General features: G+C 40.3%; 1 protein-coding gene across 1 annotated transcript in view; it reads right to left on the reverse strand.

Annotated features, from left to right (window-relative positions):
• The window catches only part of LOC105534359 (arf-GAP with GTPase, ANK repeat and PH domain-containing protein 11-like), a 47,893-nt gene that overhangs the window by 28,393 nt on the left and 5,995 nt on the right, over positions 1–13,505 (reverse strand). The window contains 5 exon segments of the mRNA XM_011973068.1: positions 5,827–5,897; positions 10,919–11,056; positions 11,767–11,959; positions 12,328–12,425; positions 12,602–12,669. Coding sequence (XP_011828458.1) covers positions 5,827–5,897; positions 10,919–11,056; positions 11,767–11,959; positions 12,328–12,425; positions 12,602–12,669 — 568 coding nt within the window.

A 13,505-nucleotide genomic window follows, 5' to 3' on the forward strand; every position in this document is an offset into this window, starting at 1 on the left:
GGAGCACTGAGGTGGGAGGATCACTCGAGCCTGGAAGGTTGTGGCTGCAGTGAGCCGTGATCATGCCACTGCACTCCAGCCAGGGTAACAGATAGTTCTAAAAGGATCTTCTCTGTTAAAAATAATCAGATAAACAGGTGGCCATGAGGCTGAGCTGGCTGCAGTGCACCCAATTCCTCCTTAAGCAAACCAAAACTTGACTCAGTGTAAATAATAAAAGGAAACTTAAGCTTAACCAATCAGAAACCACCAACTAACATCTAACTAGAGACTTTTCACTGTAATGTTCCAAATGAGGCCACTGCTCCACTTTACTCAATCAAGTATTTTCTTTTTCTTCCACATTCACCATGTAAAATTCTCCCCCAACCGTCCCTAAGTCTCTCTGTAGGACCTCTGAGCTGCCTGCAGTCTGGGGCTGCCTAGTTTATAAATATCTGAATGCTCACATATCTTTTCTAATGTTTCAAAGTGTCTCTGCTGTAGGAGGTTGTTTGTGGAGTGACCCGAGCGTGTACAGGAATTGAGGGCATATGAGATCTCTGCACTCTGCACTCCATTTTGCTGTACACTCAAAACTACTCTAAAATAATAATATATCTTTAAAAATCTATAACTATCATGAAGCCCTTTTCAAGTCTCCAATGGGTCAGAGCCAGTTCTATTAAAGCTCAGAAAACCCTGGTTAATAAGCTAGTTCTGACCTAACTGGCAAGAAGAGGTAGGAAAGCCCCAGGCCAGGGGGGTATATTGCACACGTATGCACCAGGAAACTGGAGGAAGCTTGGAGGCCCTTTAGCCTGGTCCTGAGCCTGCTGAACCTGCAGTTACAGGCACAGATGCCTGGGGCACCAATCTGAATCTACCAACATCCACGGCCACATGAACACAAATGCACAGAGTCTCCTCTGCGATCAGGAGCTAAGGATGTTAGGCCATGATTGGACGAGGATGGGAGATGAACTGATAACTACAGATTCTGTAGGCTTTTGTTGTCTCTTCCCACCCCCCAGCAACAAGTGATGAACACACACACACACACACACACACACATATACACCCCTCATAGTGACTAACAGGATCTCCCTCTAGGCGATTTGTAGAGAGGGGAGCAGAAAACATCCCAGGGGCCTTTCACAGCTACTTCCTTGAGCCCCCTTTCAGACAGTGCTGTCTAGGCCTGTCTCAGCCCAAGCACCACTACCCTGATATACAGAAGCTGGCATCCGTACCTGAAATTCAACATCAGGAAATGATCTCTTCTACTTAACACTGATGGAAATATCTCCAAGCAACGACCTTATTCGCAGGGGTGGAGTGGGGGAAGTTTCTTAAAAAGTGAGGCCTCTGCCCACCACCTAGAGAACCTGGAAATTTCCATCTACACGACAAAGTCCAAATCACTGGCCACTGCCCCAGTGTATGGCAGATTAGAACATCTCCCCATTAGATCTGGGTTTCTATTCCATTGAATGAAATGGCTTTTCTATTACAGGGACAGAATAAGGGATCAAAAGGATCTTACAACTGAACTCCAGTGTACAGTCTGCACAGACACTAGGCTTGTGCAAATATGACACAGCCAGGCCCCAGGACCCTTAAGCCAGCTGAATATACTGAGTTTCAGGAAACAGTGAATACATTCAGCAAAACAGTGGGCTTTATGCTGAAAGAAAACACACATCACACACACACACACACACACACACACACACACACCCCTACTGGCCAATAGGTCTTCTCACCAAAAACTTGCGATCAGGAGAGCAGAAAGCCTCCCAGAGGTCCATCACTGCACTTTCTGGAGCCCCTTATCAGACGGCCAGCTCCAGGACAGCACTGTCTTATCCTGGTCCATCCTGTCTTATCCTGGTCTTATCTGTCTTCAGTAGAGACAGGGTTTCTCCATGTTGGCGAGGCTGGTCTTGAACTCCCAGCTTCAGGTGATCCGTCCACTTCGGCCTCCCAAAGTGCTGGGATTACAGGCGGGAGCCACCACTCCCGGCCCCTTTTCATGTCCTAACATCAGTCAACACTCATATTTTAAAATAATAACAATGAACAGTGGTACCTTAGAACTAGGGAATTATACATCTTCCTCTTGTCCTGATCCTGGTGCAGGCAGTTTGTCTATAAAATGTTACTCACAGATGAATTCATGAGAACATTACTGTAACTTTCAAATCCATATACAAGTCAATGCTCATTCAGGAATATTTCAATAAAATAAAACTAATAGCAAAATAGAATCCCAGGGTTGAAGCAGTTTCAGGAAAGAGGAGTTGGCAGTATGATGTAAAATAGCAAAAAAATGTTTTTTTTTTTTTTAAAAAAAAGGGTATATTTGTGTCTGCAAGGTTTTATTTAATTATAGCATTAGATAATGTGTATATATATACACACACATACACATATATAAAGCAATGGAAGTGGCATTGTTTTTATTCTAGTCTAGAATATTAAATTATGTATAATGTGGTCAGCAAAATAATGGCCCCCCAAAGATGTCCACAGATTCCTAGAACCTTACATGAAAATGGTACATCATACATGTAATTAAGGTAAAGACCTTGACATGAGGAGACTACCCTGGTGCTATGGAAGGAACGTTGTGTTCCATCAATGTTCCTGTGTTAAAATCCTAACCCTCAAGGTGATCGTATTAGGAGGTTAAGCCTTACAGGAGACTCTGCCCTCATGTCTGGGATTAGCACCCTTATTAAAAGCACAAGGGAGCTTGTTTGTTCCTCTCATCATGTGAAGACACAGCAAGAAGGAAGCCTCTATGAGAAAGCAGACCTTCTCCAGACACCGAAACTGCCGGCACCTTGATCTTGCACTTGTCAACCTCCAGGACTGTGAGAAACAAAGTTCTGTTGTTTATAAGCTGCCCGGTCTAGTGCATTTCCTTATAGCAGCCTGTATGGATTAGGACAGTGGGCTCATGTGGATGAGGATGGCGTCTCCATTCAGGACTAAGTAAGCACATGAGTCCTTAACAGTGGAAGGAAGGGGGAAGGAAAGAGCCACAGAGACATGTGGCCATAGAAGAAGGGTCCATGAGATGCAAGGATGCTAATGGTGAGAGTGGAGAAGAGCCCAAAGCCAAAAAATGCAGGAAGACTCCAGAATGTGGAAAAGGCAAGAAAAAAGATTCTCCCCTAGAGCCTCTAGAGATGAAGGTAGCCTTTCCACCACCTAGATTTTAGCCCAGTGAGATCCACATCAGACTCTGACATACAGGAGTATAAATTTGTTTTATGCCCTCACAGTCCATTGTTGTAGCAACAATGGATTAGTAACGTATAAATATATATATATATACACACACACACACAAAATACTCCCCCCACACACACAGAACTACATACATCCCGCCCTTCAAAACTGAAGCAGATAAACTACACGTTAGCATTAGCTGGGTGTGGTGATGCACGCCTGTACTCCCAGCTACTCAGGACGCTGAGAGGGAGGATCACTTGAGCCCAGGAGTTTAAGACCAGCCTGGGCAACACACTGAGGCCACATTTCAAAAACAAACAAACAATAACACAACAAACCTTTGATTAAGCTCATTTCCCAAATTTGAAGAGGAGACAATTATTAGATAAAGAAGAGAAAAGAGAAAGGTAGAGCTGCTGACTTCTGTGGTGGAAGCACAGGCACAGACCCAAACATACTCCTGTCCTCCTGGCTTTCCTGTCCCTTCTTATAAGGGACACATGAACCTCTCAAACTGAAGCATGGATCACAGACCCACACTCAGAACTCAATGCAGTTTTGTTCTATGATTTTTTATACATCCGTGTCCTTGTCTCTGCCTCCCGTTCCCAACTCCCTTATTCTAGTTAGAAAAAAATGGCTATTACCAAATATGAGTACATCTTCGTGTACTAATGCCAACTGATCACTAGCTGGTTTTCTTCTTTTACAAAGTCATAAATCTTTAGGCTTTAACGCATCTTCCAAGCAACAGAATGTTATTTTCCGGTTCATTAACACAAATTCTATATTTAAAATGAAGACTTCACAAGTTGATTTCAATAATATATTAACCAAAATAGACTGGCCATGGTTCAAACTAACATTTTAATTAAATGTGACGATAGTTTGAGTAACCTAGCAGTACTCTAACATGACTTTTGGTTATGGCTTTTTCCATATTATGTTTAGGCTGAGGCATACCTAAATGATTCCATTGTAATTCCCCTTAAACATGAGATTTATCCTTACAAAATAATTTATTTTCTTAAAATTACAAGCTAATTCTATAGTTCATGCTACATAATCTCACTAGATATCAGCTGTATGTGTACACACACATATATATATGTATTTGTATATAAACACATTACATAATTTTTTAAAAAACTTAGTAGGGTACGACCAAGAAGACGAAGAGGCTTTGTGTAATGTGATAGAAACACAATTGCAGGACAAACAGGCTGCTGTGAGGGTGGTATTTACCGTTGCTGCTGTAAAACTTGGAAAAACATAGATAGTGGATATTTAATCCCCATAACAGAAAATTTAGGATGCAAAAAACTTCCCACAATTTTTACAGAGAATATCAATAGAAAGGCATTCAATGCAGGGAATACACAGTGTGACACTATACAAAAATAAGGAGGTTGATGGTTTAGATTTATGAGACAAGAGACAGAAATAGTACATGATGTCATAATTATCCTTTTACGGAGTTATGAAAATTCTTTATTTTACATATGGTCAGGTGCTTTCAAATGTCAATGAGAAAAATATTTAAAGGAAGAATCAAATCTAAGACATGGAGAGATCTTTATAAAAATGACCTTCAGGCCAGGCACGGTGGCTCACACCTGTAATCCCAACAGTTTGGGAGGCCAAGGCGGGTGGATCACAAGGTCGGGGATCCAGACCATCCTGGCCAACATGGTGAAACCTCGTCTCTACTAAAATACAAAAAAATAGCAGGGAGTGGTGGCATATGCCTGTAGTCCCAACTACTCAGGAGGCTGAGGCAGGAGAATTGCTTGAACCCGGGAGGCAGAGGTTGCAGTGAGCTGAGAGCACCATTGCACTCTAGCCTGGTGACAGAGCAAGACTCCATCTCAAAAAAAAAAAAAATTACCTTCATTCTGAGAAGGTATAATCATCAACACATTCTTGAGCACAGATATGCACACATGCACTTCCGCATTCACAAGCCATGCTGCGTGCACACACTGAGGCCCCTAGATTCCTTCTTTGAAGAGATGGTGTCTTGGTGTGTCACCCAGGCTAGAGAGCAGTGTTAGGATCACAGTTCACTGCAGCCTCAAACTCCTGGGTTCAAGTGATCCTCCTACCTCAGGCTCCTGAGTAGCCTGAACTACAGGAATGAGCCACCATGCCCAGCCGATGTTTTCATTTTTTGTAGAGATGAAATCTTGCTATGTTGCCCAGGCTGGTCTTGAACTCCTGGCCTCAAGGAATCCTCCTGCCTTGCCCTCCCAACGTGCTGAGATTACAGATGTGAACCATTGTGCCCAGCCACCGGATTCTTTATTAAGAAGGAAATTTGTTTGCTGACATGTAGACAATGAATTCATAAACAATAGTTCATAAGTTACTAATTTACAAGTCAATATAAATCAGGTGAGTAAACACAAAAATAACAGCATAAATTAATAAACAGTTGATGACTTCAAGTTTCTTTTTTTCCTTTAAAATGTAACTCTGACAGAGACTACTACTTGTCCATTCCATGGAACAGTCAGAGGTGGTTAAAATCTCAGAGGTACACTTATTAATACCTTGCTGCCTTCTGCTTAGCTTCTTCTCAGTACTTCACCAGTTGGGACTGACTCATCTCTTCAGCTGGGTTCAGGAGCCAGACAGGAGCACACAGAACTGGAAATCCAAAGCCATCTCTGACACTAAAAGCAATGAAAACATAAATAACCAAACATATTATCAAGAAACGAAGAAGAGATTGATATCAAGTCCAGCAAGAAGAGAAGAAAGCATTAAATCTGCCAGGCTTTCATTCTGACAAAATAATTTACAACATGCATGTCTCTATCTGACATGTGTGAATAGAAAAAGAACCCAAATACCCGGTTAATTGCAAGACGAAAATGAAAAAGAACTCTTGCTTATTCACCAGTGTACAATCGAATCTGGGCTACTAAAACACTTTCATGCACTGATTCTCTCAATGCAACACACGCTTTATTGCCATTTGGAAATGGGATTTCTTGCTTTGATTTAAATACACTTCCTTTGATTTCTTACTTTAAGTATACTTTCTTAACATATTCACAGCTATATTCTCGATACAAATTTTCAGGTGTAAGTAACTACTTCTGCTTTTGATAAACAGATAGTATAACTGGTGAAATAGGTACACTCCCACGCAAAGGTGAGAGTACAAGGTAAGACTCCAGAGTCGAGTAAAACATAACGGTCAAGAAAAAAAAAGGTGAGAGTAATTGGGCAGTGGGGAAATCTTGTGTGTGGAAAGAATGAATCTGGAAAACTGTTCTTCCTTAAGAGTTCAGCAGGATTTGGATGATAGAGAGCTTTGCGTACAAGGGTTCCAGTTCCACATAGCTTAGGTCTAATTTCAAAGGCAACTTCTAGTGCAACCTGTGACTCACCCTGTCCTAAAGTGCCATCTATAAAGGGTCTGGAGATAACCCACAGGCAGCACTGTGAACCCCTGACAGCCCTTCCAGATAAATACCAGGTCAGTGTCTACAGCTGATGACACAGAGCAGAAGATCTGAAAAATAATACTTCTTCAGTCAACGGACTGCCAGTCACTATTATTTAGTGTAAAATACTATATTACATATGTGTAATTTTTTAAATTGCAGTGTTTCACATTGAAGCAATTAAATATAAAAACAAAATGTTTATTCAGCTTAAAAGCAACTTAGAAATACTGATGCCAGATAGAAAGATGCTTTAGCCCCAAGTCAGCTGTTTGGAAATGTCACAACTAAACCAAAAAAGGGATCTTGAGGCATAATAAGCGTTCACACATTTCCAGCTATACCTCTGCTTGTCTTGAATATGAAAACCTAAGCTGCAGTTATGCCACAGCACAGAATATGTTATATTTTACATCACTGAGCCTTAGTTCACAAATGGTAAAACATAGGGAAGGTAAACTGTAAGGTTTTCTTAAGGAGCTGTTACATCCAACAGACTCATGAAAATCTTTGCCAAATGTCCCCGGTACATAGCTCCTCCCCACTGATGGGCTCAACAGGGAGAAGCTATGCACATGTCTCAACTTTCATATGCTCAATGGCAATACAGGATTCCTAGGATAAAGTAAGGGATATAAATGACACAGCACACTGAAAGGACTGTAATGTTACTTCAGAGTGCTGCAAAATATAGATCACAGATGAAAGTGTTAGTTCATTGAAGGATGTAATCATGTATATTTCAATAGTGTGTTTTAAAGTCTTATACTGCTTACATTCTTATGTGGGAAAATATATCTTGTTTGTGCTTTATGGATGAAATGTGAACAGACAAAACTAAAAATAACTTTACAACCCAAATCACCAGATGTTAATGGCTGGTAATTCAACCAGAAATCTGAACGATAGCATCTATTTCATTGTGATACCAAATATCAGTGACCAGGAAAATTTTATTTGTGGTATTTAAGTGTAGGCCTCTGGAACAAATGACTTGGTTCACAGGCAGCACGCCCACTGCTGAACTGCCACGGCCTGACAGTCTGTCTCATCTGCCCAACTGCTCATTAGGTTTAGCAATCTTCACCTGTGCCTCCAGCTTACATTTCAGCAGGTAATACACATCAGTCGGCTTTTATTGTCTTCTGCAGTGAGCTTCCAACACTCCTTTAGCAGTACGGTGCCCCTGCATCTGCAATCCTCCAAACACACCTTGTATACATGTCATTATTTTTCAACTGTCAATTCAGCTTCCAACGTTGAAGGCTAGCTTAGCTTAAATAAAGCAAAAATACAAGACAGAGAATATGCAGTCAGTCCTGCATTGTAGGCTGACCAATCATTTACTTTTTTAACATTAAAAAAGAATACATTAACCATACAAATTTAATATTTAAATACAGATTTCAGAGTGTATTTTGGCATGGGGCACAGGTGACAATAGAGCAGAGGATTCCTCTCCCAATTGTCTCTGACCTATCCAACCTTTGTTACAGGTCAGAGAGTTCTCCAGTCTATAAATAAACAACAGAGATAATGTGGCAACCAAGACACAGAGACATACTGAGAGTACTGCTCAGCTCTCTGCCTAGGCCTGATTCTGCTGATCCCTGACAATGAGCGCTGTGAAATTTCGAGGGAGATCAATACACACACACACAAATACACAAAAGAGATACTTCACGGGCAAAAAGCACCAAAGATATAAAACAAAATGTCTGAAAGACCATAAGATAACTTCTGATGAAATGCTGTTTTCATTTTGCAGAAGTAAAATATTCACCACCAACCCTACAATTAGCTTAAAAATTACAGTAAGTATAGTAATTTTGGATCCCATCTCCAATTCATACCTTATCAACATGTAATAATCACACTGCATCTAAAACAAAGCTGGATAGACTTTATATGCTGAATACAACTTGTACAGTAAGAAGGTAATTTTTTGAAATACTGAGCATACAACATATGTATGCCACGCTCTACTTCACAAGTTAAAAGAAAATACAATCATTTCTATTCTCAAAATGTATTGAAATAAAATACAGAAAAGAGTATTTTAATACCAGTTAACATTAAGAGAATATATCTCTAAACCAAAGATCTTGGATCTTCTAGAAAGACAAAATCAACCTGCATATACTTGGGTAAGAAAAAAAAATTAAGAGATCAAGAAAGGAGAGAGGATGTTAGCATAGAATCATCTCCAAAAAGGGCTTTCTGACGCATTTGACCAGTTTTAAAGTCCATTTGTTTTTCCTCCTTTAGTATCAACAGCCTATATTACCAAGGAAATGCAAAATAATTCAATTTGTACATTAACCAGAAAATCTAGAAATGGCAATATAGTCAATGAAAATACAAAGTAATAGAAAAACGTCAAGGAATTGTTTAAGATGTTTAAGATTATATAGCGTAGGGAAAAAAATGATCTGATAAACACTGGAAGAGTTAAACTTAGGCATGGTTCCCTAACACCACACTTCAAATGAATTTATAGAGAGAATAAAGGAATAATCCTTTAAAAAATATCTCATTTTAGAAAAAAAATTGCTCAACAGGGAAGTTAGTGTTTTTTAAATCTTTTGGAAAGCTGATTAATTTCTAAGCTAAAAACACATGATCCTTAAGAGAAATGGCTGAGTCCAGGCCCAAGGCAGAAAGAGGGCAACATGAGCCTGGATCCTCTTGTTCTGTCAGAAAGTAAGAAATGCTCAAAGACTAACAGAGACAGTTGAGAGGACATAGGAGACAGGCTGAAGGCTCCCGTGGCTGAACCTGGGACAGCACAGGCATCAGAAAGAACAATGACAGTGATGGAAAATAACCTACGGAATAAAATGCAAGTGCATTAGTCAGCAGTGATACCAAAATAAAGAGGAAAAGTGAAAGCTCTTTGTCAAAAATGCCAGGTAACAAATGTAGGAGGAATGATAGAGGAAGAACATCCATTTTAAGTCACCAGTGCCATAACTGATAGAGAAGATTATCAGGAGGCTAAAATCACTGGATAAAAGAAAACCATAAGAAGCTATTTAACATAGCATGATATATACAAGTACAAAACCATAAATTAGACAAAATGAAAAATCGTACCATAAGAGATGGATAAGTTAGAATACAGCAATTATAGGCCAGGCATAGTGGCTCACACCTGTAATCGCAGGACTTTGGGAGGCCAAGGTGGAAGGATTCCTTGAGCCCAGGAGTTCAAGACCAGCCTAGGCAACATAGTGAGAACTCGTCCCTAGAACAAAATTTAAAAAAAATTAGCCAGGACTGGTGGTGCACTCCTGTAGTCCCAGTTACTTGTGAGGCTGAAGCGGGAGGATCACTTGGGCCTGGGAGTTCAAGGCTGCAGTGAGCCAAGATCACACTACTGCACTCCAGCCTGGGAGACCAAGTGAGACCTTATCCCAAAACAAAAACAAAAAAAACCCACAATAACAAAAAAACACCGGTAACAACAAAATGACAACTACATAAAGACTGTATAGAAAACAAAATGTTCATAATATAGAAATAAAATTATGTATTTTAACTGTAACTATATTAGAAGAGAGTATTCTTGTAGACAAGGATGACTAGAAAGATACGCAAAATGAAAACAGCCAATAACACTCTTTATGTCAAGCACTGAGGTAGGTAGTTTATGCACACTGTAACAAATTACATACTAGATTATCTCAAAACTTTTAGATAAATTTTACTGGGCATCATAAATCGATACAACAAAACCAATGTTTTACAAACACCCACTATGTATAAAGGTATACAAATTTCTAAGCCAGGCTGAAAAATAATTCATATAAGCTATACATCAGTGGAAACCTACCCATGGGAGATAATACAACATAATCTAAATAAAACTTTCAGAGACAAGGCATGTGGCTTCTGGACAGCCACAAACTCCCTAACTCTGCTCTAGTGTTTTGGCCACGAAACGAAAGCCAAGTGGCCTCAGATCTCTTAAAAAACAGAAAAGCAACCTATGGAAGATGGCGTGGTATTTGAGGAATATTTGGGGTCTGTTGAAAAACGCATTCTGTATTTTATTTCAAGAAAAGGTCCCCTCGTAATGTCAGGTAAGTGAAGAGCCCTCAGAGACACATGCACACACAAAGAAAAACAAAACAACATAGAGTGAATCCCACCAAAATGTGTTACGATGGCAGAATTATGGGTGATATGATCTTCTGTAATATATCTTTTCATTAAAAATAGAAAAAAAGCAGACTTACCCTTGATTATCTATAGCCTCTGACCCAAGTGGCTTGGAATCAGAAAACAGCGTCACCCGACTTGAAGCCACCTTGGCATCAATGGTGGAGTGGGTGGAGATAAGACTCGACCAGCTCATGGGTGGGCTCCACCTCGTCCTGTCAAGACCACCAAGAAAGGGCACATGAGGAAAGCACAAAGATCCTGGAGAGACACTGGTTTCACTCAGTTCTCAAAATTATCATTCTCAAAATTATACATTTCCTGAAAACCTTTCTTAATGCCACAAAAACCAGAGAAGAAAATCCTTACAATAAACCTTGAAATGGATCCCCATCTCCATTAAACTTTTCCAAAGTTCAGGGAGAATATAACCTGATAACCTAAACACCTAGCTAGAAAAATCTCAGTTCCAATCCTACAACAATGCTAGCTTTTCTAACATTTTAAAATAACCCTGATTTTAACCCAATAAAATTCCATTTCAGAACTAAGAAATAAATATTGGAAATCCACTTCAAAATAAAGAATGAGGAGACCATTGTGAATGAGAAAAAGAAAAAGAAAAAACCAACGAGAGCTGGCGAGCACACTGGTTTTGTAGAAACGGAGATAAGCCGTGCAGGTGCCACACTGGCAGCAGGGCCTGCGCTGGGGCCACGGATCAAGGAGGCATGGAGGACAGGATGCTTCTGCTTGGTACAATGAAAACAAGGTATTCTTTTTATTCTACATATTTACAATATGCATTTGGGCCTTTATTATAAGAGAAAAATCTTCAATAAATAAAAATTGAGTATATTACATTTTTAGTTAAAAAATACATTCGGAAAGAATAATGAGTTCAGAGCAATGACCCCCGTCTCACCGATGCCTGAAAACCATGGCTGCACCAAGGTCAACATAGACAGCGTCTTTGTCATATAGCACACGCCCAACTCCAGAAAGAAGCGCATAAACCAGCTGCTCCTTCTCATTTAAACAGCACTTCTTTCGTTGTTCAGGAAGAGCGCAAGGGTCTGGGAGGAAACTGATGTCACTCATGGCAAAATCTCCTATCCCTGGAAGACAGGACCCAAAAAGCCAGCTTCAGCTGACAAGAAGTCAGTGAGTATCTACTGGTGACTTGGGGGATAAAAACGATACACAGTCCAAGGGTTTAAACCATGACCCTAAAGAAGGGCATCGTGCCACACTGCAACAGTGGCCCTCCAGCTACAAGACAAGAGGTCAGAGAAGAGGGGATTCGGTAACACCTTTGCAGGCCTACACATAGCTGGGTTACTTTTGAAACCTCCAGCAAGGCCATCTTCCCTTGTTGGGTCATTTTTCAGTTTTCCTGAGAAATGAAGTCATCCCAAGAATCCTATGTGTAATTCTAGTATGTTCTACAACAAGAGAATACCTGCCATGTGAATTTGGCTTTTACCTTTCAAGTGTGCTCCTCTTACATAACCATAAAGTGACACCTGCCAGTCACATTTCATGCTTGTTCGGATACCCTCTGGGTTTGTCAAATCTTCCATCCTAGAAAAATAAACTCAATCATACAGCAGAAATCAATGCCAAAAGTTCCTATACCTCCTTTCATGTGTCAATGACTCATCACACTCTTGTCCACTAAGCACGTCATTCAGAATACTAGAAAATGCAGAAACAAGGAAGCACCATTCACCATCCAGCGGAGGAAAAGGGACAGGCACACAACTGTGTCTCTAGGCTGAAAGTGACATTCATTCCATAAGACACCAGACAGGGAGATGACGTCCACCTGGGGTCAACAAAGAGTGAAGAACATATTCAAAAAATCCGTTTCTGGAAGAGGGTGAGCCTGTGCTCTGGGATTTCTACTGTGGTTTGGATTCTGGCAGGTGGAAAAAGGGTATTCCAGGCTGAGAAAACCACAGCACAAAGAAGAGCACAAAGGAAGGAAACTGAAGGCGCCCATGAAGGACTCAAGCACCTGGACACGAAGGCAGCATCACTGAAAACTGAGGATGAACGTAGGATGGGGCCACATCCTGTAGGCTTAAATGTTTCCAAGTCTTCCCATTCTCCTAAACATCTCATAATTAATTTACTTCCAAAGGCACAGCATCTTTAAGCAATGATATAAGTAGACATTTTCCATCAACTATACTTCTACCACCACTATGCAAATGGGCACAAAATAAATCCTATCACTGTTCTTTTTCTAGCCTTTTTAGCTTTGAAATATATGGCCTGGGAAGAAAAGGTTTATAATCACTTTTTACCTGTCTGCCAGGATATAAGGGTGAGAATTTTGCCATGTGAAAGGCCTAAACTTCATAACTGTAATAAAATGGCCTAGATTGTGGATTTCTTGGTTTTGTTATTCTCCAGGCATCATTCCAGAAAGGTAGAACAGTTTGGCACCCTAAACATTAAAGGAAAATTAAAAATTAAATTTCAATTAAGTTCTTATCAAAACTGCAACAAAATAAAAGCTCTAAACAAGAAGCAATCCTAAGAAGGGAGACTTCCAGCAAAACCACTGTCTTGAGGCTTCCAGAGCCTTGCTGGCTTCTTTCAGGACTTATTAGAACCCCACAGAGGCAGACTGCTCTGCAGCCGAGCAGGGGCATC

This window comes from Mandrillus leucophaeus, unplaced genomic scaffold (assembly GCF_000951045.1).
Source record: "Mandrillus leucophaeus isolate KB7577 unplaced genomic scaffold, Mleu.le_1.0 Scaffold1339, whole genome shotgun sequence".
NCBI lineage: Eukaryota > Metazoa > Chordata > Mammalia > Primates > Cercopithecidae > Mandrillus > Mandrillus leucophaeus.